A 23834-nucleotide genomic window follows, 5' to 3' on the forward strand; every position below is an offset into this window, starting at 1 on the left:
GTTATGGAGCTAGGGTCATGGGTGGGATTGTGGTCGGTGCAGACTCCATGGGCCGAATGGCCTCCTTCTACACTGTAAGGAGTCTATGATTTCTATGAGATTTTGGAGATGATTCCAAGATGGAGGGACTTCAGCAACGTGGATCATTTGGAGAAGCTGGAGCTGGTTTTAGAAAAAAAAGATTGAGAAAAGTCATGAAGGGTCTGGACAGTGGATAGGGAGAAACTGTTCCCAATTATAAATGAGTCAATTTAAGGTGAATGGCAAAAGAAGCAAAGGTGACATGAGGAAAAACGTTTTCATGCAGCTTGTAGTTAGGATGGAATGCCAGCCAAAGATGGCAGAGGTAGGGTTAATCATGGGCTTCAAAAGAGAAGTAGACAATTGCCTGCTGAAGGGAAGAGGTTTGCGGCGGGGGGGGGGCGGTGAGCTGGGTTGATTATGAAGACCTCCAACTCACATGTACAGTAGCCATTCTAAGAAGTGCAAAGAATAAAAATTTGAAAAATAAAATTTCAGATTGTATGTCGTTTGATGTAAGAAATTGATAAATACAATTTACCCAGTTACTGTTTGAGATGCCATGCTAAAGCGCCACCTAGTGCCTCTGACATGGAATTGTGTGTTGACACAGATGCTGATTATAGTGTTTCTTGTTGAGGTAATATATTGTAAGAAGTCTCACAACACCAGTTCTGAACAGAACTCCCACTTACCTGATGAAGGAGCAGCGCTCTGACAGCTAGTGGCTTGTGCTACCAAATAAATCTGTTGGACTTTAACTTGGTGTTGTGAGACTTCTTACTGTGTTTACCCCAGTCCACATGGAGTTAATATATTACCAGATAGGCCTTTTCATGTTATCAGTATTAACCACAGCACCACCCATTAAACAGCCCCTATTGCAGATAAAAGTTGATACTTTGGAAAGCGTGTTTGCCATACCAGATAGACTGTTTACAGAGTGCCTTTCAAAGTCAGCACAGCCCAAGATGAATGACAGTCCATGAAGTATTTTTGAAGTTGAGTCATTGTAAAGGTATTGCGATTCCCAAGCCCATTTATTTTTCATAGGTTGAGCTAGCACATTGGATTCATCCACGTCAGATTTTTTGGATTAATAGCTTCCAAGATATGGGAAGTGAGGGCATTTTCCAACACCTCTCTGTGACATGGAGGCACAATGTAAGTGGGAGCTCCCCTGATGACAAGAAAAGAGACCCAGCCTGTCGATCCTTTCCTGATCAGTATACCCACACATTCCTGTATATCTATATCCCTTTTGAAAGGCCTGAATTAATCTGCCTGAACCGCACTCCCAGGCAGCGTTTTCCGAATTCTAACCACTTGCTGCATGAAAAAAGGATTTTTTATGTCGGCTTTAAATCTTCTGTTAATCACCTTCCGATGGTGTCCTTTGGTTTTCAACCCTTCTGCCAATGGAGCAAATTTCTCATTCTTAGTCCCAATATCATCTCCATCGTTGTACAACTAGCGTGCATGATTTACCCCTGCATCTATACCAAGCCGAAGGCCTGCTCTAAGGTTCTATGCATGGGTTTTATTTCCAAATGTTACTTGTTGCTAATTAATGAGCTCAATTCAGAACTCAACTGGAACTTGTGACAAGTATTGACCTGCTTACGCCTCTTTGTTAGGCTGAAATTTCTTTACTGGATGTCATGCTAAAAATTTCTCCTGCTCAAGTTGATGGAGGAAAAAGAGAAAGGAATTTTTGTAATACCAACAAGGCATTTGGGGTGATCTTACCAGAATTTGCCAAAGTGTCGGTTCCGGGAAGAAAAGTGGTGCGTTTCTCACCAGAAATGGAAGCCGGGTTTCTCTCCAGATCTTATGACACTCAAAAAAAAAAAAGTGGGTGTGTTTTCATGTCATCACATGGAGTGGCAGGGCCTGAACACACCAGCAAAGTCTGGCTTCACATGGATCAGGGTGCCAAGTTTATAGAGTGCCCCAGTCAGAGAAAATGAATACCCCCGTCCCTGACTCCTGCTGACTCCCACCACCGCTATCAACTGTGCGTTTTCATATCATTTATTGTCTTCACTTTTGTATTTGAGTTATATTTAAGATTGGGTATTTTTATTTTAGGTGTCAGGATAAATTTTGAATGTTCACCTCTCCCAGCAGGCAGTTGTCTCCATTGTGTTTTATGTCAGACGTACTGCACGACGGCAACTAACTGCAATCTGGCAGAGCCTGGAATATGTAACAGGAAATCTGTGATACTGACAGAGTTAAATTCATGATATAAATATGTACATTATTATGATGTGCTAGATTAATTGTCAAAAGTGTACCTTTGCAATCTGCAACTTAAATGAATCTTTTTTTCTAGCTGGATGGACCTTGTGGTTGGAGCTCCCCAGTTCTTTGACAAAGAAGCAGAAATTGGTGGTGCTGCATATGTTTACATTAATGAAAAAGGAAACTGGAATAAACCAGTGCCCATTCGTTTAAACGGGACTAAGGACTCCATGTTTGGACTGTCTGTTGCAAATATAGATGACATTAACCAGGATGGGTACCCAGGTAAAAGTGTTATACATTCAGGGTGGGGTGGAGGAGGGAATGTTAATAACCAGGTGACACATATAAAGCTTGAAACTATTCCAAAAAACCTGGGCTTTGACAGTTTTACCCAGAAAGCAGTTCCTGTAATATGAACAATTTCTCAACTTGCATTCGTAGAGAGAATGCTTCTATTTCATGATCATATAATGTTCAAAAGCAGAATAGATTTTTTGAAGACAAGCTAGAGGGCAAATTTTAAAAGCATTATTAATTATATTAAATCTTAAATCAAGTATTTTTCTAAATAAGTCATGTGTTTATTGTGGGGGAGTCGGGGGGAAAAATGACACTCTACACGTTTAGTATTGTTCATATTGTGTATATACTATTATAAATTTCAGATGTTTTATTGTGAGAATTGTTGCCTGGACAGTGATCCAGCCAATTACATTGCGTGCCCGTCAGAGAACCTTCCTAATTTTAAATCCATTATTTTGAAAATTAGGTTGATTCTCTATACAATCTATAAATTAGATTACTGTCCATTTGATAAAGATGAACATTTATCTCTGGAAGACAATGCTACCAAAATATGGGATTACTCCCAGTTCAGCTAAACTACACAATGTTATCCAGTTATGCTAAATGATGTGAGGCATAAAATCCACAGGGCTAACTTGCTGCTGCAAGTGCCCGCGATATATTTCTGCTGCTAACCCACCAGAGTTTGCAGGGTCAGGGAAGGTTCTTTAATTCAAATACTCGCAGCTGGCACAAAGGAGTGTGTTTAAGTCTGCTAGAAAAAATGGAATGGACATGTGGCTCTGGCAAGGAGTATACAGGTCTTGCAGGCATATTCCATCCACAAGGAAGCAAAGAGAATTGCAGTTAACTAATGGACCAAAATGTAAATATCTTGAAAACCTTCAGAGACCCAGACTCGATCTCATGCCTGGAGCCTCAGGCATTGCTTCTTTTCATCTGGTGTCATGGCCTGATATGCCAGATTCTTAGTCTGGGACCAAGAAACCTCCCATCTATGCAGTCCCCATCTACTATTCAGAAAAGCCTAACTGGGGTGTCCCAAACAGAACTTCCTGGAAACACACAGCCTTGGGCTCAATGTCCTTGATCCCAAACTATTTCCTGGGTATTCTGCTAAACTGTCTCAAAACTTTACAGGAGGACAGCACCAGCTGATGCATGAACATTTAGAGCCAGTTACATTAACTCCATCATTTATCCCTTATCAGTTTTTTTAAATCAATAAGGTTACAATCGTTGACAGTAGCAGATTTTAAAGCAGCAGTAAAATTTGAATTATTCAATCATTGTAAATCCTGATGTTATCCACTACATAGGAACAGCATCATTCTTGTAGAACAGTATGTCCTTCAATTCATCATAAATCTGCCAGTGAATATTGGCTCGGAGTTATTATTGATCTGTATTTCTAAAGTAGTTTCTAATTTTTTTAATGTTCACCTTCAGATATTGCGATTGGAGCACCTTATGATGGCAATGGCAAAGTTTTCATCTACCATGGATCTAGTTCTGGGATAAATACAAAACCGTCTCAGGTAAAGCCATCATGTTTGCAGATGTATGTAATGCATTGTTAGCAGTAGGAAAAACCATTTGAAACTGGTTTCAGGAATTGTACAACAATATTGTGACAAACGTACTTTTTTAGTTTGTTGAATTTTTCACTTGTGTGTTAACACTGTCATTTCTAACAGTACAAAATACCAGGTCTCTCGCTGCTTTTCATGACAGTAAAGCCAATAGCCAAGTCCTGGCAGTTCGGCTACAAACATTTCATGACGCGCAAGGTCCCATAGCCAAAGTAATGGGTTATTGTTTGAGGCGGTAATTTTGAGTTGACCAGAGAACTACATACCATTTGCATTGTCAAAGATTGACTATCCTTTTTGATTATTCAAGGATAGCTGTTTAACGTAGTTTAGGTGGTGGCAAATCTTTTTCAGGTGAATACAGAGGTGGTCCTATTGCCATTTTGATGCAGAGCAAAGCCTCAGCTATCAGCCTGGGATCATAGATTTGGTTGACAGCTATATTTCAGAGCTTTGATATTGGACAGGCTAATTTACTGACTCTGACCATATTCGACAGAACACTGTGATCAAAGGTTCCTATTGGAAAATTTTATTGGGTGTCATGAGTCCAGATATTTTTAATTGAATTAGAGCAACAGTAGCAGGACCACCAGTGTCTAGGATGTTATCTTCCCAAGAAGGGGCCATAGGCAGGCAAGGTTTTCCTCACGGTCCCGTGAGTCACCCGAGGTGCTTTCCCCTACCTGCCTACTTGGCCCATTTGAAATTTTATTTTACTCCTCCGTGGTGAGGCACCTTCATGTTGTAGACCTGCCTCAGCAGTGCCCACCTCTTCCTATGAAGTTGCTGACCCCCTGATCAGAGGCCTGTCTGCTGTCATTAATTGGATAACTAACCTGGAGGCAGTTGATTAGGTGGTCCCCTCTGTGAATATCTCTGTGCGTGTTTCATTGCCAGCAAGTGTGGGCTCAACACACATTTGGTCCAGGCATTAGGGCCCTAAAGTCTGTAAATAGTCTGGTAAGAATGTATATTGCCCACTTTCCAAGGGGTGGTGAGAAGAGTGATATGTGGTGCATATAATAAGTTCCAGGAGCCAATGTGTGAGAGTGGGTTATGACCCCTGGATTTCTGTGTTAATTGAGATTGGGCAGCAAAAGCTACACTCTGGATCGTAGGAAATACAAAGTTTGCTTGCAGGAATGACTGGTGATGTTGAACTCAAAAAAAAAAGGTAGTGTTATTCTAGAAACGTGACAGATATATACCAGAGGATAGAGATTGGGTTCCTCATCACCTGTCTTGGGGTTTTACAAATGCCCATGGAGCTCCAAAATAGCATTTGCATGCCAGACTTTATTGGTGCAGTCTTTATCGCTCACTGTGAGTGAGCACTGCAAGTACACAGAGAAGGCAGATCTGTGTGCAATGTGGATTTGCTGTTGGCAGTACTATTTTGGAGCTCAAAGCTCCAAACATTGTCTCTGTCTGTCTCAACTTGCACAACTGAACATGCTTGGTACTTTTTCAAAGCATAATCAACTATTTACAGGTCCATTGCTGCAGAGAGCCAATGACATTTCATTCTCTCTTGCCTGTGAAATGCAGGTGAAGCGAGCTCAGGCATTTGCTAGAATTGCAGGCTTCCCCGTGATTCAGGGTGCCATTGCGTGCACCGGCATCGCTTTGTAGGTGCTGCATGTTAATTCTATCAAAACTGAAGGTGATTTCCATCCCTGAACATCCAGCTGTTTTGTGACCAGAGGGATTCATGCAGGCCAATGCCTGCTACCCTGACAGCGGTCATGATGCCTTCATTCTGTGACACTCTGCTGTACTATTTACATTTGAGCCTCTTGTGACAAAACAAATAGCCACATGTGCATCTACTGATAACATGGCTGAGTACTGCAGGAGTCAACCCAGACACACCAGCAGCATGCATCCAATCAAAGTCATTCTTTCATACGAAACATGATAGAGCAGGCCACAGTTGTACTGAAACAACACTCTGTCGCACTTAGCAAAGTGCTACTATCAGGATTCATGGTGACCTGCATGCAGCACCATTTCACCATAGCACCAGCAATATGATGAACAGGAGGAAGAGGGTTTTTGCAGCAAAAAGCACGGCAAGTTGTTTGAAGGAAGATGCTTTTTGCCGGATAAGATTTGAATGCTTCGTTTGGATACTTTTCCATATTCAGTTTTTAGGTGTCCTGCTCACAGCATTTTCTCAGACTTGCCAGTTATTGCTATTCTAAATATATGGTTTTGTCCATTAGTTGCCGATCTATAAGTAAAATGTATTTTATTCATTTTCTCCTTCCTTCCAGGTTCTTGATGGGAATGATTTTGGGGTCCCTTTGTTTGGCTATTCTCTTGCAGGCAACCTGGATCTAGATGAAAACCAGTATCCAGACTTGGCTGTTGGATCACTCAGTGATGCAGTCTTTATGTACAGGTGAGTGCCACTCGCTATCACTGCTAAAAATATGGCCCATAGCATATGAACTCCCCAGTGTCGCATTTGGGAATGCTTCAAAGATGAGCTGGGGAATTCCTCTTGGAACTATAGAGGTAAGGATTAGCACAGCGATTGCTCAGAAGTGCTAACTTCCTCTGGACAATGTTCATGTGCTGGGAACCATCCAAAAATATCACTTAAATCTCTTAACTTTGGATGGTTCCTCCAAGGTTAGATGGGAACATAGGAATTAGGGGCAGAATAAGGTAACTTCAGCCCTTCGAGCCTGCTCCGCCATAAGGGGATCCGGGGTTATTGGGAAAAGGCAGGAGAATGGGAATGAGAAAAGTATTAGCCATGATTGAATGGCGGAGCAGGCTTGATGGGCCGAATGGCCTAACTCAATCAGATCATGACTGATCTATTCCTGGTCTTAAACCCACCTCCCCATATCCCTTTAACCCGTTTTTTTAAATCAGAAAGGTATCTATCTCCTTCTTGAAACCATTTAACAATTCAAACTCCACCGCTATGGACAGCAAATTCACCATTCTCTACAAGTCGTTCCTTTTCATCATCTGAGTTTTAAATCTACCGCCTCTCAACCTATTAGGTGTGACCTATTGTTCCAGATTGACCCATGAGAGGAAACATTTAGTCTATGTTTACTCTATCTGTCCCTTTTTAAAATTTTATATACTTCGATCAGATCCCCCCTCATCCTTCTAAACTCCAGTGAGTATAAGCCCAAACTGTTTAATCTAGCCTCGTACGTCAACCCTTTCATTCCCAGAAATGATCTGGTGAACCTCCTCTCAACTGCCTCCAGTGCCACCACATCCTCCCTCTAATAAGGAGACCAAAACTGGACACAGTGCTCCAGATGTTATGCTAATAATTACTTGGCAAAAGTTAGAGGAATTAAAATCTCTTCTAACTTCTGGGTAATGGTTGTACAGACGGAGACCGGTACCCCCAGGGGACTGTCATCGTCGTCGTCCCCCCCCCCCCCTCAACTAGCATCCTTTACGGTTTCTCTACCCCTCCATCCCCCCCCCCCCAGGTGGGGGAGGGTGGGCACATCTGGAGAAGGAAGGCAAAAGATCAGTAAGTTAGATCATAGTCACCATGCATGCAAGGTGAGCTGAGGCGACTTGCTGCATGGTTCCATCTGCATTGGAGCTCTGGCTGCGACAGTTTATTTTCTGATGAGCGGAGCCTATAATGTTTCACTTATCTGCCCCACCCACATCCATGACCTGCACTCTTACCATCAGCTGAGACCTCTGCCTCACCGTGACTGGAGGAACAAGTTGGCCGGTGGCTCCAGAGTATCAATCTCCTGCTTTGTGAGGACTCGCAGATTTGGAACTCCTCCATCCATTCAGCGGCACTGCGCAGAGTTATAACTTGTCTCCTCCTGACGGGGAATGAAAGCCTCATTAATACTGTGTCTCTCTGAAGGGCTGTTCCAGATCCTCCCGGCAACCTGGACATTAACTGGACTTTTTTCACTGGATTGTAGGAGGCTGATGGGTTATCTTATAGAGGTCTATAAAATAATGAGGGGCATAGATCAGCTAGATAGTCAACATCTTTTCCCAAAGGTAGCGGAGTCTAAACGAGAGGGCATAGGTTTAAGGTAAGAGGGGAGAGAGACAAAAGTGTCCAGAGGGGCAACTTTTTCACTCCGAGGGTGATGAGTGTCTGGAACGAGCTGCCCGAGGTAGTAATGGGTACAATTTTGTTTTTTAAAAGGCATTTCTGGGTAAGGTGGGTATAGAGGGATATGGGCCAAATACAGTCAATTGGGACTAGCTTAGTGGCTTTAAAAAAAAAGGGTGGCATGGACAAGGAGGGCCAAAGGGGATTTTCCATGTTGTAAACCTCTCTGACTCTCTGATCTCACTGTGGTACACTTCATGCTCCAGTGCATGGAGAAAAGTTGTGCTGACATCCCAACTTTAGCAGAGCAGGCTTTAGTGCCAGTTGACACACACACATTCTTACACTCCTGAACCATCCCAGGGATCAGGCACCAGACTACGCTTCTCCGGACAAGTCCTTGCTGACTGCAGAAGGTCATTGAACATTTTGCAGCACTGAAGCCACTCGTGATGCCCCGCAGTGTGCCTGCTAACCTGGGCAGTAACCTGCCCAGGCCAGTTTTGGTCAGGTGTGGCAGCCATTTGCCATCCCTGGTCATGAGAGGTGGTTGTCTGGCACTGACCCACCAGGATGCCCAAGCATTCGTTGGGGTCCACCCGACTTGCCCTCCCACCTTCCACGAGCACTAGGAGCTGAGGGCATGTCTGTACCCAGCAGGGACAGTTTTTCCAGGCGGCTCCCCCAGCCGGCCCCACAACTCCTAGCAGCCTTAGGGAGCTGTATCTTGCATTTAATACCCCCTCCCCAGCGCCCGACACATTCCCATCAGCATGCAGTACAAACTTAACCAGCAGACCCATTTCACACTGGGCAGGCCAGGAGCGAGTTTTACATCTGCTTCTGGCTGCGCTGACCTCAGGCATGCCCCGTGCGTAGATTTCAGGCTCATGTTGATGACTGTTTACTGGATTATTATTAGACAAATGATCCTCGCGTTCAATCCTTTCCATTATTACATAAAAGCAATGTGAGCATAATAGGCCTGAGTCTACATTTCTGAATATTAGCACTTGTTAGTCTGCTCATACTTTAGGAAGCCTTACTCAAATTTCTCTTGACTCGATCATAATGGTTGGCAGTGCTTCATGAATCGTTCCTCCCAATGGCTGTTGGCACTCTGGGATGAATGCCATGTATTCCTAGTGATTTACTTTTGAGCCTTTTCACCCATATGGCATTTCTAACTTGCTTATGTAGAAGTTTTGATTTTTATCACAAAACTTTTATTTGTTCTTAATGTCTTTCCTAGGGCACGACCTGTTATCAAAATCACAAAGCGGGTCACTACTTCACCCAAGAATATTGACATTAAGAGTAACAATTGTCCTGGTCATCGCAAAGGATTTTGGTAAGTAATTAAAAACAACAAAAACTCTCTTCCTATCTATGTTCGTTTAAGATCGCCATTGTGTTTCTCACCAATACAATAACATGGTTTGCTTTCGAATCAAGTTGAGGAGCAGCAATGGGTGAGAGGTGAAGGAATTGGGGAGTAGTTATTGGGGCAGGTATCTGTTCAGAGCTGCAGACTGGTGATTTACAGATGTCTTTCAGGCTGTAGGTCTTGTCTGGTAAGTGCAATGGGTATGAAAGCTTGGTTTAACATCAAATACAACCCTGGCTGTTTCCTTTCCTGCTATCACCAATGGTGGGTTGGCTAAATTCTGATCTGAAATGTGCAGAGGGGTGTTATCTCCCATATTGGAAGAATTGGTGGCCAGTTTACACCTGGAAAATGGACGCAGCCTCACCCAATTTCTAGGCTTGAGTGTTCCCAGAATCGTAGCGGACACTACACAGCAATTGCATACTTCAAAGTTTGAACTGACGCAAAGGAAGATCAAATGGCCGCTTCCACGATTTAAGTATGGTGGCACAGTGGTTAGCACTGCTGCCTCTCAGCACCAGGGACTCGGGTTCGAATCCCGGCTTGGGTCACTGTGTGGAGTTGCACGTTCTCCCCATGTCTGCGTTTCCTCCCACACTCCAAAGATGTGCGAGTTAGGTTGATTGGCCATGATAAATTGCCCCTTTAGTGTCAGGGAGATTAGCAGGGTAAATATGTGGGGTTATGGGATTAGGGCCTGGGTGGGATTGTGGTTGGTGCAGCCTGGATGGGCTGAACAGCCTCCTTCTGCACCATAGGGATTCTACCAATCACAAAGACATACAGATTACCTAACAGTATATCGACCATATAAAACCACAATTCCTCAGGTATAACTGGCTGGACTGAGCACTTGACTTGCAGGGCCTTTGATGGGACATTTGCAGAGATCATGAACAGAACTGTATGGCCGAATGTCTAATACTTCCTGTTTCTAATATATTTCAGCAAACCTTACATTAAGGGAATTGAGGTGATTCATCTGTTTCTGAAGTCCCACAGACGTGCGATTCACATAGCGGCAGACTACTTTGCTGTAATTAAAGTGGCTTCTATGTAATCTGCTATTGATGTTTTATAAGAAAATATTATAAAATATATTTGAAAGAAGGGCAATCTTCAATCCATCATAACATGGTCTCAATTTAAAAAAAAGTTTTTAAGCATATTTAATGTTTAGTAACTGAAGAAAGATTGGCCCTTAACTTTAGCAATCATCTTCCTTAAACTCCAGTCTGTGCCCGAGTTTCTGTTCTAGGCCTTTCATGACTCAATTGTCGACTTCACCCATCAATTTAGGGACCACCCTCATGCTGCCAAGAACCTCACTCCTTTGTACAATTATGAACTGTGAGCATTATATGAAGAACAACATTGAAAGTTTAACTGAAATAATAGGGAAATTTGCTGACAACAAGGTAAGGGACAGATTGGAATTCAGTTTGTTAGGCCAGAGAAACTGGAACGGACACAAGCTGAGTAAAACAGAAGCTCCAGTTGAAGCCATGCTTCGGAGCAGCATCCAGGTTAGAGAGAACAGAGATTGTGTGGATTGAAGAAACTAACAACCTGGGGAAGACTGGTTAAAAATAATGAAAAATATTAGAAAACTTAAAATGGCTGCCCAAAATGATCTGAGGATCTGAATGTTCGCAGATGTTGTATGATTAACATCAGGAAAGCTGCATGTTCAAGGCTAACTGCAATGTAACAGTCACAGACTTGGAACAAAAGTTCTATTTTTTAAAAAAAACTAATATTTGACAAATGGGTTGAAATCGAATACCAGTAACAGCACCAAACCAACAGAATATTGTTCATTTTAATACTCTAAAAGGCCGCCTTTCTTCCCATCTATTCTCTATTTGCCAAATAAAAAGTTACTCCAAAATCTATTTCTTTCCTAATTCATTGTGTTTAATTACCCATTCCTTCAGCAACTGACAGATGAATTATTCCAAGGTTTTTTTGGTTTGTTTGTTCTTTGCAGTATGGATGTCCAGGCATGCTTCACATACACAGCTCATCCTCGTGATTTCAATTCCAGGATAAGTAAGTGAAGGAAAAATCTCCCCCCACCATTTTTGCATTCTTCCTTTTAGCTATCAAGTTATTAATGATTAATTTCCTATTTAGCTGTAGACTATCTTATTGAAGCTGACGCTGAGAGAAGTAAAATGGGACTGCAATCAAGAGTCACGTTTATTAATGATGATGAAACTCTGGATTACAAACTCTCTGGCAACATCGTATTAGACGCACAGAACCAAGAGAGGTGTGTCACTGAAAAGATGCAGCTTCGTGTAAGAACTTTTTCATATTAAACATTCAGTCAGTCTTTTTACATCAGTTACTGGGGCTATATCTATATTGGGCAGCACTGTGGTTAGCACTGCTCCCTCACAGCTCCAGGGACCTGGGTCCGATTTTTGGCTTGGGGTCGGTGTGTGTTTAGTTTGCACATTCTCCCCATGGCTGTGTGGGTTTCCTTCCACTGTCCAAAGATGTGAGGTTAGGTGCATTAGCCATACTAAATTGCCCCTTAGTGTCCCAGGATGTGTAGGTTAGAGGGTTTAGCGGTTTAAATATGTGGGGTTACGGGAATAGGGCCTAAGTGGGATTATTGTTGGTGCAGACTCGATGGGCTGAATGGCCTCCTTCAACACTGTAGCGATTCTATGAATTAATCTTGACATCATCATCAATTGTGTAAATGCATTAAAGCATCAATCACAAGTATTTCAGACTATCAGTTAATAAATCATGGACTACAAATACTCGAGTTTTTGATGTATCGTGCACATTTGAGACTGGATCTATTTGAATTGAATTTAGGCAGTGTTGATTCAATAGCGAATCTATATGCGTCTATGAAGCCAAATTGTTCAGAGAGGGACAATTTGATTTGAAGATGGCTATTATTGAAAAATCAGCCCTGGCACATTAGTGGGAAGGAACTCTTGAGGTTGAGCAATAGTAGGGGGAAATCGGAGTAAGCAATAGTTTGCCCCAGCTTACGCTGTACTTGATGTTTTTAATGTGGGAAGGCTTTGATTTACTGATGCTGCGCTAGAACTGTGGTCCCTTGCTAATCATGGGCATGGGTTATGCAATTGGAACTTGTAAACTCGATTCACAGTGAGCCTAATCTCCCCTTGCGTGCTTTTGAAAGAAGCAGAGGCTGTGCTGTAGGCAGGCAAGAACTGCAATATGACATTTTGAATGAAATGAGGTTGAAAACTGCATTTCACATTGAGCAAGACTCCATACCTCCATGTTGGGTAGAACTGGCCCCTAACCAAGAAACAAGTTTTGCATTTTAAAAATTCCTGTTTTTCTTTTCGAAACAAAAAATCATAAGTTATGATTGGGAACTTTTTTGTTGCACTTAATCTATTTATTTAAGTGCGTGGACCCTTTAAACCTTTTGTGCGCCTGCACGCAGGGCCAAATCTCTGTGTGGTGTGGCAGGCACCATCTGATTGTCTGTCTGGAGCTGCACAATTCTCGTCCAGACCTCCAACCTGGATCTGCTGGGAAATGTGTTCACTGACAGCTCTGTGCTGGGGAGTAGCCAATCCCCCATTGGACAGCACTAGCTGCTGTAAACCATTGGGTTTAAAAGTCCCAGCCACTTTAACAGTAGAGAAGATAAGTGTGTGAGGTAAGTGGATGAGAAGTTAGGTTGGTCGGGTGGAGAGTAGGGGTGTGAGGGGATTGGGGGAGATTTGTGGTGGTGTTGGAAGGGGTTCGGGTAGGTACAGGTGGTTCGGGGTAGTCAAATGGTCAATCGGGAGGCTGTGGGGAGTGGGGGGCACGGAGGATTAAGCTGGTCAGTTGGTGATGGTGGGTATTGAGTGGTCAGGATGTGGGGGTGTCTGGTGGTCAGCGGGGCAGTGTGTTAGAAGTGGATCAGCTATCACTACAAAGGGCCGCCTTGTAGTCTCAGCAGCACAAGCTTCAAGTGGTGGCCACCACTGGGGCTACATTCAATCTCCAAAGAAGAGGAGGTTATGGGGGCTGGACTTTAGAGGCAAGTCTGGGGTATTGGCAAGGGTGCCTGGCTTTGAGAGGACCAGAGTAGGATGCTCCAATGGGCACAGGGGACGCCAAAAGGAAGACCCCCGCCTCTTGCCTTACACAAGCTCTCCCAGTAAATGTTGCTGGGTTTCCCACTTGGTTGGGACTTCCCCTGCCGCAAGTAAAATAGTGGTGGGAGGGGGATGAGGCACCTAAGTGGCTACTAATTAGGGACTCGATAGGCCCAAAGGTGGACAGGCTGCCCACAGTGCCTCCAGCGCTCCCTATAAAATGGGAGACAGGGTGGACGGGAAGTCAGAAGGCAGACAATGTGCTGCACTTTATGAAACCCTCTCACCTTCAAGCATACTGGTGGGGGAGTTTAAAATCCAGCCCTATGTTTCTGCTTCTCTCTGCCTGTTGTACAGGTTTTTCAACCCAAGGATAATGACTCTGTTTCGCAGCCACCAGGAACTAGTCCAGAAGGGGGAGTCTTTGTGCCGAGGGGTTGCTACGTGAAACAAGAATAGGGGTTATGGGAGTCGGGAAGAAGTGTGTGTGAGTGGTGCAGGGAGTGGAAGCGGGGGTAAGGATGGCTGATTACAATATTCCTGCAGGAGTGAGGACTAGTGGAGCCTCGCACAGTCTCAGTCCCTGGGAATGTGGAGAGTTTGTCTGAAACCTACACTAGTACATGAAATAATATTTGACAAAGTGTTTTAAAAACATAGCAAAGTTTATGTTGATTGGGTGGGTGTGCACCCCACCCAGAAGCACGTGAAATTGTACAAGGGGATGTCAGGCACACAATATTTTGGCACGGGGGCATATGGCCGTGTGATCACCAACAAATAAGCAGTCAGTTAAATGGATTCAAAGTCCAATTGGCTGGAATTTCACATTGCCTCTGTAATTTCTGGATTGGCACCCGGCAGGCAGCCATCCTATTGTTTTTCACTTCCAGGTCACTGCATGTGTGGGTTTGCAGGCCCAAATCAACCCGAGGACCCCCTGATTCTGCTCCAAAAGCTGCCTCTCCGAGCATCGCCTCTCTATGGAGGAGACTGTGTGCTCGGGGTCAATGCAGAGCTCAGGCTCCACAAGGACTCCTCCATAACAGAGACCATAGCACACAGATCCTCCAGCATCGCCACCTGACCTCCCTGTGCATCCCACTGGACATCCGGCATCTGACGCTTAATGGAAAAATCCAGCAGCTCATCATTTGGCACTGACTCAACATGGTCCCGGTCTCTCTGACTGCCGGTACCCGGGCACACTGCCAGCTCCTCCAGTGAGTCTGAGGTGCCCTCACTGCAGTGCACTCTGACCTCGAGCTCACTGAAGTTTGTGTTGGTGCTTGGTGCAGAGAGCGGATGTGATGTGGTTGGTTCCTCCTTGGGTGTTGATGGGGGTCCCTGAGGTCAGTGGCACATCCTGAGGATGGTGATTTCTGAGGGAGAAATATCATTAAGAACATCTTCACTAAGTGTCTGTACAAGCACAGTGGTAGCTTGCTTCAATGGACATGTGCCTCATTGAGGCAGTGTGCGTAGCCAATCTGTAGGAACTCTGGATTTGCCCTTCACTGGAGATGCCATACCCAGCCCACCCCACAAACTCCCCCAGTCTCTCACCTGCCCACTGAACTGTTGCTGTCCTTTGACGCTCCTGTCTCTCTGACACCTGTGGACCTTGTAGAGTGCCCAGCGGGACTGCCCTACTTCCTGTTGTGCCCACTGGGTGCTGAGGCCATCACTTAGCAAAATTGTGCAACTTCTCCTCCACAACTCCAGCCTTCGGAGTTGCCTGGGCTTGTTTCTAAATCCCTCTTCGGGTCACCATTGGACTCAGCGTCCGCTACTATCCCACCCCCACCAATAGGGCAGCACTAGTGTCTGTCCGCGTTTCATACTGACCGACCCTTAATTGGCCAGTCATTATGAAATCCCTCATTCCTTCGCTCATGGGAGGAAGCAGACAATTCGGGGCCTGCTGATCGTGGGTACGAATAGTGCAAAATTCAAGCCTGTACAGGCTTGTTCATATCACTGAATCATAGAAACCCTACAATGCAGAATGAGGCCATTCAGCCCATCGAGTTCGCACCGACAACAATCCCACCCAGGCACTATCCCCATAACCCCACACATTTACCCTGCTAATCCCTCTTACCTACGCATTCCGGGACACTAAGGGGCAATTTGGCATGGACAGTGTACCTAACCTGCACAGCTTTGACTGTGGGAGGAAACTGGAGCACTTGGAGGGAGCCCACGGAGACACGGGGAGAACATGCAAATTCCACATAGTGACCCAAGCCGGGAATCGAACCCAGGTCCCTGGCGCTGTGAGGCAGCAATGCTAGCCACTTTACCAAATGCAATGTCTCTAATACACAAACTTTAAGAGTTATATACTGAATGTTACTCTGTTGCTTTATTGCTGTTCGCTTTTGCTGGCATCGGGATCATAATTTTGATGCGTTAAAGTGGGGTCACGTTGGGAACTAGTTTTGGAAGCACTGCCTAAGAGCTTGTTGAAATACCTGAGTGGGATGAACAACTATGTTGACTGGTTGTTGTTTAGTCTGTGGCCTATGTGGATAGTTGTGATCAAGAACCCCTCAATCAGCAATGACACAATGTCCTTGACACCATAGTGACGGTCAGTGTTCCCTCATTCTTCGGTAGTTGCTCAATCCTCTGAGGACCTTGGTTAGACTGTAGACTTTGAGAGAATTCTGCCTTATTGGACCTTTTTAATGCTAGGTAACTGGGCCAGATGGACCAGACATTCAAACAGTTATTCCTCCCCTGCCGCCTCCACTTGTTTCCCCTCATTGTGTAACAGTAATTCATCTGATGCTCCTTAACTCATCCTCTGGGGTATTAGTATTTGTGATGTTGAGGCATAGAAAGCATTAGAGTCATCATTTTAGCCGTGGTGTCCCTTCACTTAGTTGAAAGTTCCTCTACAGGGATGTAAAATCAGTCACATTAATCAGACCAGCTTACGATGGTTCTTGTACCAGTCTTCCAAATATAATGCATAATGCAGGTGATTGTCACACTGAGATATACTAGAAAATGCTAACTCTTTCTACATGTCTTCCAGCACTAGACTGTGTTCTATATATTAATAAAAAGGTGGTGATAAGGATCAAATGCAAATTAATCTATTTCATTTTGGATTTTCAGGAAGTTGTCCAAGATAAGCTGCGCCCTATTCCCATATCAGTTGGAGTAAAGCTCAAGCAGTCCAGACGAAAGAAAAGACAGCATCCTAAGTTAGCTGACTTGCTTCCTGTCCTTGATGAGAGTGAGCCTCAGCGTTCAGAGGTTAGGCTTCAATTTGTTGTTTCTCTTGCTTCACGTAGCACATGGGTTTCTGGTTTTCCTCAATGTACTCCATCTGTATTGTGAATTTCAATATTAATCAGTATGATTTTGCCCTTGTAACCTGTGTTTAAAATAAGAAGCAATCGAGAAAACTTGTCTTCTGTGTGAATCTTCTCATTCTAAACAAAATAAAGTTGCATTGCCTTGATGATATATTCCTCACTTGAATGTTGTTCCCAATAATGTGTGTGTAAATCAAATATACATATGCAAATTCAGTAAGTATGGTGGCACCCTATAATTTGAACTGTAAATGCCAGCAACACAGGGAAAATACTTTGGCATTCTTCTGTGTTTGCTTTGCTTTGGCTGCAAGCAATGTTCACGTTTGAATACCATCGTAGTCACTTCTTGGTTGCTCAGCTTGTAGCTTCAGTAAGTTTGTTTCATATAAAACATTACAAGATTATACAGTCATTGACTCTCATTAATGTTTTGATACAGGTGGAATTTTTGAAGGAAGGTTGCGGTGCAGATGGCATTTGCCAGAGTAATCTTCAATTAGATTATAAATTTTGTTCCAGGAATCAAAATCAGCAGGACAAGTTTATTCCTTTGCCCAAGTAAGTCTCTTTATTTGATGAGCTGTTTTCTTCTGTTCAATATTAAGCAGAATATTACAACAGGCAGGGTTCCAAAGAAGGATCATATTGGACTTGAGATGTTAACTCTGTTTCTCTCTTCACTGACGCTGTCAGACCTGCTAGGTATTTCCAGCACTTCCTGTTTTTATTTCCGATCTCCAGCATTCGGAGTATTTTCGCTGTCACAATTTCACCGTGAACCCAGTAATAGTTCCAATTTTGTGTTCCAAATAAGTGAATTGAAACTCGCGTTCTAAAAAGAAAAGTAATTGGAAAGATATGCCTCATATAGACAACCCAGAGCAGCATACATAACTGTGAAACATTGACATGTATTTATTTTATGTAATAAAATGTCTCCAGATGTTGCACAAGAGTGCTGTAAAACAAGCTGGTACCAAGCCACATAGCAATATTAGGGCAATTGAGAAAAGCCTGGTGAAAGTGGGAGATATTGAGGAGCGACTTAAAGGAGAAAAGGGAGATGTATTGAGAAAATTGCAGAACTTAGTGCCCAGCTACGCACTAATGGTGGAATAATTCAAATTGTGGATGCTGAGGAGACCAGGATTAGATGAATGCGGATATCTTGAAGGATTGTAGGAAAGGAAGAAATCACCGGCATAAAGAAGGCCTAGGGCTATTTACCATTTTGAAAACCAGGATGGGAATTTTTAAATCGCTGTTTCTTGAAGGTCAGTAAGCTCAGGGGTATTAAGAGAATGGAATTTGGTGTGAGCAAGGACAAGGGCAGTAGAGTTTTGGATAGTGTCAAATTTACTGAATGTGGGAGGCCTCACAGGAGTATATTGCAATAGTCCAGTCCAGAGGTAACAAAGGCAGGAAAGAGTTTTGGCCTCAGACGAGGTGAGGCCGAGGCAAAGCTGGGCAATAGTCAGCCTTCATGATGGCTTCAGACAGTTCCAGGGATGGGGATGCTGTCAGTAGTGAGGGAATGGAGTTTGTAACAGTCGAAGCCATTAGTTCACTATTGTCAGTTAGGAAAGGAAATCTACTGTCCTTACCTGGTCTGGCTGACATGCAACTTTAGATTGTACCTACGGCATACAGTCAGAAACGAGTGGACCTGCGAGTCCTGAACATTGACTTCAGACTCCTTAAGGTCTCATAGCATCAGCTCAAACACAACAAAGAAATATCCTGCTGATTCAACCCAGACCCTCCCTCAACTGATGAATGAGTGTTGGTCTATATTGAACAACACTTGGAAGGCAACACTTGGAAGGTAACACTTGAAGGTAACAGTGACACAGATGGTACAATGGGTGGGGAACTTCAATGTCCATTACCAATAGTGAATCAGTAGCATCGCTACTGACAGAGCTGGCAAGTCTTAAAGAAAGCATCTGTAAAGCTGGGCCTGTGACAGGTGGTGAGTGAACCAACAAGAGGAAAAACCTATGTGATCTTTTTCTCGCCAGCTTATCTGTTGCAGATGCATCTGCCCATGAAATGGCCACCATATTCTCCTTGTGGAAACAAAGACCTGTCTTATGTAGTGCTACCGTCATCAAAGTGGGATGAATTTAGAACAGATCTATCATCTCAAACCTGGGTCAGCAGCAGCAGAATTGTATTTGGCCACAATCTGTAACTTCATTGTCTATCATATTCCCACACTACCATTACCGTTAAGCCAAGGGACCAACCTTGGTTCAATGAAGCGTGCAGAAGCGCATGCCATGAGGAGCCCAGATGTACCCAAAATGAAATGCTAATCTGGTGAAGCTAGAACACAGGACTGACTACATATAAGCAGAAACAGAGTAAGTGATTCCCACAACCATTGGATCAGATCAAAGTTCTGCAAACCCACCACATCCAGTTGTAACCGATGGCGGGACCATCAAACAATGAACTGGGAGGGGAAGCTCCACAAATGTCACCATCCTCCACGACCAGGCCCAGAACATGAATGCAAAAGACGTGATTGAAATATTTTGCAACCATCTTCAGCTAGAAGCTCTGGCTGGATGATCGTCCTTCCAAGGTTCCAGCTTCAAAATGCCCATCTTCAGCTAATTCAGTCCAATTTATGATATCAGGAAATGGCTGAGCTCAATGGGCCCCCATGGACCCCACAAACAATCCTGCAATATTAGAATTCTTGTTCTTGTAGTTCCAGTACAAGTGTAACACTGGCAATACGTAAAATTGCCCACAGACTGTTCTGGTTACAAAAAGACGGGCAAACCGGATACATATCAGGAGTGTGATGCTCTCCAATGACCTGATGAATGCAGCAACATTCAAGAAACCTGACACTATCCAAGACAAAACAGGCCATTTGTTTGATTCCTCATCTACCATCTTAAATCTTCACTCCTTCCAGTGTATAGTGACTGCAGTGTGTATCTGTCACAAGATGCACTGCAGCATCTCACCAGGGAGTTTTTGATACACCAATGAAACCTGTGATGTCTGTTATTTAGAAGAACAAGGGGAGCCGACATATGGAACACCATCGCTTGTATGTTTTCCCCAAAGCCACGGAAATATATCGCTATTCTTTCACTGTGTTGCTGGGACAAAATCCTAGAATTCCTTCCCTAACAGCACTGAGTGTACCTCCGCCCTATAGACTGCAGCAGTTCAGGGAGGCGTATCGTCACTACGTTTTCAAGGGCAATCGGGGATTAGCAATAAATGCTCAGTGTTAGCCACATCCATATCCCCTGACTTGTTTAGAAAATTGACATTGATCTTCTAAATATTTAATGTGCAGAAATGTTTGCTCAGCCAGAATGGATGTCCGATTTAGCGACAATGGAAGAGCGATGAGGTCGAGTTGGTGTCATCAGTATACACGCAAAAACAAATGTTGCCAAAGGGCAACATGTAGATGAGAAATATGAGGGGACCAAGGATAGATCCTTGGGGGACAACAAAAGAACCGTACAGGATACAAAGCCATTAGCGATGATACTCGAGCAATTTGGTAAGAATAGAACCAGGTTAGAGCAGCCTCCCTCAGCTGAATGCGAATGGAGAACTGGTGGAGGGGGTTAGTGTGGTCAGAAGAATGACAAAGCTGGGTACCTTCCTCGCAATCTCACAGGATGTTATTTGTGACTTTGACAAGAGTTATCTTGAACTAGTAGCAGGAGCTGAAACCTGATTGGATGGATTTGGACAACCCACTAAATCCTTTGCACTGTTCTGTTTCTTTAGGAAGAAAAATGTTCCAGTATTTAAATTAAGTAACCAGAAGGACATTGTGCTGAAAATAACTGTTACTAACAAGCCGACGGACCCAACTAAACCTGGACAAAATGGGGATGATGCACATGAAGCTTTCCTGATTGCAACATTTCCAGACACTTTAACCTACTCTACGTATCGAGTCCTGACATCAACTCAGGTAGGTTCTTAGTTATTTTCTCCAGTCTCTCCCATTCTGAATTCCTGTCCTGAAGATGCTGACTCTTGCTGATTTGTGGTTGCATGGTTACCAGCAGTCCAATATGACCCCATCCAAGCCAAGCTGAGAGGTGTTTTTGTTCATGGGTTAGAACATAGAACAGTACAGCACAGAACAGGCCCTTCGGCCCACGATGTTGTGCCGAGCTTTATCTGAAACCAAGATCAAGCTATCCCACTCCCTATCATCCTGGTGTGCTCCATGTGCCTATCCAATAACCGCTTAAATGTTCCTAAAGTGTCTGACTCCACTATCACTGCAGGCAGTCCATTCCACACCCCAACCACTCTCTGCGTAAAGAACCTACCTCTGATATACTTCCTGTATCTCCCACCACGAACCCTATAGTTATGCCATAGGGTTGGGATGTGAGTGTTGCTGCTGGCCAGGAGTCGCATGTAGGCGAGACCAGGCAAGGATGGCAGATTTCCTTCCCTAAAGGATATGAAGAACATTTGACGCCAATTGACAATGGTCATTGTGAGACTTTTTTTAATTTCAGATTTTTATTGAATTCGAATTTCAGCATCTACCATGATAGGATTCGAACCCGGGTCCCCAGAGCATTACGCTGAGTCTCTGGATTGGCAGTCCAGCAACAATATCGATGCCTCATTGCTTCCTTACACGAATGTGTGCTATTGGAGTGCAGAACCATTGTCATCTAATTATTTTAAAATTTCATTTGTGGGATGGCCAATTACATCCAAATTAGACAGGAACTGGGGAATGTGGAATGGGAGCGGCTATTTGAGGGCAAATCCTCATCTGACTTTTGGGAGGCTTTTAAAGGCCAGTTGATTGAAGTGCAGGACAGGCATGTCCCCACAAAAATGAACAATAGAAATGGCAGGATTCAGGAACCATGGATGGCGAGGGGAAACTGTAAACTTAGTCAAAAGAGAAAAGGTAGCATGTGATGGGTCTAGGCATCTAAAAACTGACAAAGCCCTTGAGTATAGTGAAAGTAGGAAAGAACTCAAACATGGAATTAGGAGGGTTAAAAGGGGCCATGAAATGTCTTTAGCAAATAAGGTCAAGGAGAAGCCCAAAGCTTTTTATGCATATGTTAGGAGCAAGAGAAAGAATAGGCCCACTCTAGGGCAATGGAGGGAAGTTTGTGTGGAACTACAGGAAGTGGGTGAGATCCTTAATGAGTACTTTGTACCGGTATTCACCAAGGAGAAGGACATGACGGATATTGAGATCAGGGATAGGTGTGTGAATGTTCTAGAGAATGTCAATCTATCAAAGGAGGAAGTGTTCGGTTTCCTAAATTGAATTAAGGTAGGTAAGTCCCTGGGGTCAGATAGGATCTATCCCAGGAGGCAAGGGGAGAAATATCTGGGGCCTTAACAGATATCTTCACATCCTCTTTGACCACAATGGATAATTTCCAGTCCTCTGGAACCTCAAATGTTGTTTCCTTGTTTAAGAAAAGAAGCAGGGAAAATCCAGGAAATTACAGACTGGTGAACCTGACGTCAGTGGTGGGGAAGCTTTTGGAGAAGATATTGAGGGACAGGAATATATGCACATTTGGAAGAAAATGGACTAGTTAGTAACGGGCAGCATGGTTTTGTTCGGGGAAGGTCATCTCTCACCAACTGATTGAATTTTTTGAAGAGGTGACAAAGATAATTGATGAGGGAAGGGCTGTGGATGTAGTTTATAAGGACTTTAGTAAGGCATTTGACAAGGTCCCACATGGTAGACTGGTACAAAAACTAAAATCACATGGGATTTGGGTGGGCTGGCTAGATGGGTACAGAACTGGTTTGGTTATAGAAGACAGAGTAGCGGTGGAAGGGTGTTTTTCAAAATGGAGATCTGTAGCTAGTGGTGTTCCGCAGGGATCAGTGTTCATAGAAATCATAGAAACCCTACAGTACAGAAAGAGGCCATTCGGCCCATCGAGTCTGCACCGACCACAATCTCACCCAGGCCCTACCCCCATATCCCTATATATTTACCCACTAATCCCTCTAACCTACACACCTCAGGACACTAAGGGCAATTTTTAGCATGGCCAATCAACCTAACCCGCATATCTTTGGACTGTGGGAGGAAACCAGAGCACCCAGAGGGGTGTTGGGCCCTCTGTTCTTTGTAGTATATGTAAATGTGGGTGGTCTGACTAGTAAGTTTGCGAATGACACGAAGATTGGTGGAGTTGCTGATAGTGCCAGGGATTGTCAGAGGATGCAACAGGATATAGATAGATTGGAGACTTGGGCACAGAAATGGCAGGTGGAGTTTAATGCAGACAAATGCAAGGTGATGCATTTTGGAGGATCAAATTTAGGTGTGAATTATACTGCAAATGGCGGAACCCTTAGGAATATCAACATGCAGAGGGATCTGGACGTGCAGGCCCACAGTTCCCTAAAAGTGGCAACACAAGTGGCCAAGGTGATTAAGAAGGCGTATGGCATGCTTACCTTCATCTGCTGGGGCTTTGAGTACAAGTGTTGGGAAATCATGTTGCAGCTATATGAAACCTTGGTTAGGCCTCATTTGGAGTATTGTGTGTAGTTCTTTTCACCACACTACCAGAAGGAGGTGGAAGCTTTGGAGAGAGTGCAAAGAGGGTTCACCAGGGTGTTGCCTGGTCTCAAGGGTGTTGACTTTGAGGAGGGGTTGAATAAACTAGGATTGTTTTCACTGGAAAGATGGAGGCTGAGGGGAGACCTGATAAAGGTCTACAAAATTATGAGAGGCATAGACAGGGTGGATAGTCAGAGGCTTTTTAC

The 23834-nt window shown here is 43.9% G+C and overlaps 1 protein-coding gene across 2 annotated transcripts in view; it reads left to right on the forward strand.

Moving 5' to 3' along the window:
• LOC144503676 (integrin alpha-6-like) overlaps positions 1 to 23834 on the forward strand; it is a 107094-nt gene that overhangs the window by 62132 nt on the left and 21128 nt on the right. For both annotated transcript variants that reach the window (XM_078228395.1, XM_078228394.1), the window contains exons 7-15: positions 2360 to 2553; positions 4027 to 4115; positions 6449 to 6576; positions 9497 to 9595; positions 11625 to 11686; positions 11771 to 11937; positions 16855 to 16995; positions 17500 to 17618; positions 20832 to 21021. In XM_078228395.1, coding sequence (XP_078084521.1) covers positions 2360 to 2553; positions 4027 to 4115; positions 6449 to 6576; positions 9497 to 9595; positions 11625 to 11686; positions 11771 to 11937; positions 16855 to 16995; positions 17500 to 17618; positions 20832 to 21021 — 1189 coding nt within the window. The remainder of the gene's footprint in view (positions 1 to 2359; positions 2554 to 4026; positions 4116 to 6448; positions 6577 to 9496; positions 9596 to 11624; positions 11687 to 11770; positions 11938 to 16854; positions 16996 to 17499; positions 17619 to 20831; positions 21022 to 23834) is intronic.

This window comes from Mustelus asterias, chromosome 14, assembly GCF_964213995.1.
Source record: "Mustelus asterias chromosome 14, sMusAst1.hap1.1, whole genome shotgun sequence".
Lineage (NCBI taxonomy): Eukaryota > Metazoa > Chordata > Chondrichthyes > Carcharhiniformes > Triakidae > Mustelus > Mustelus asterias.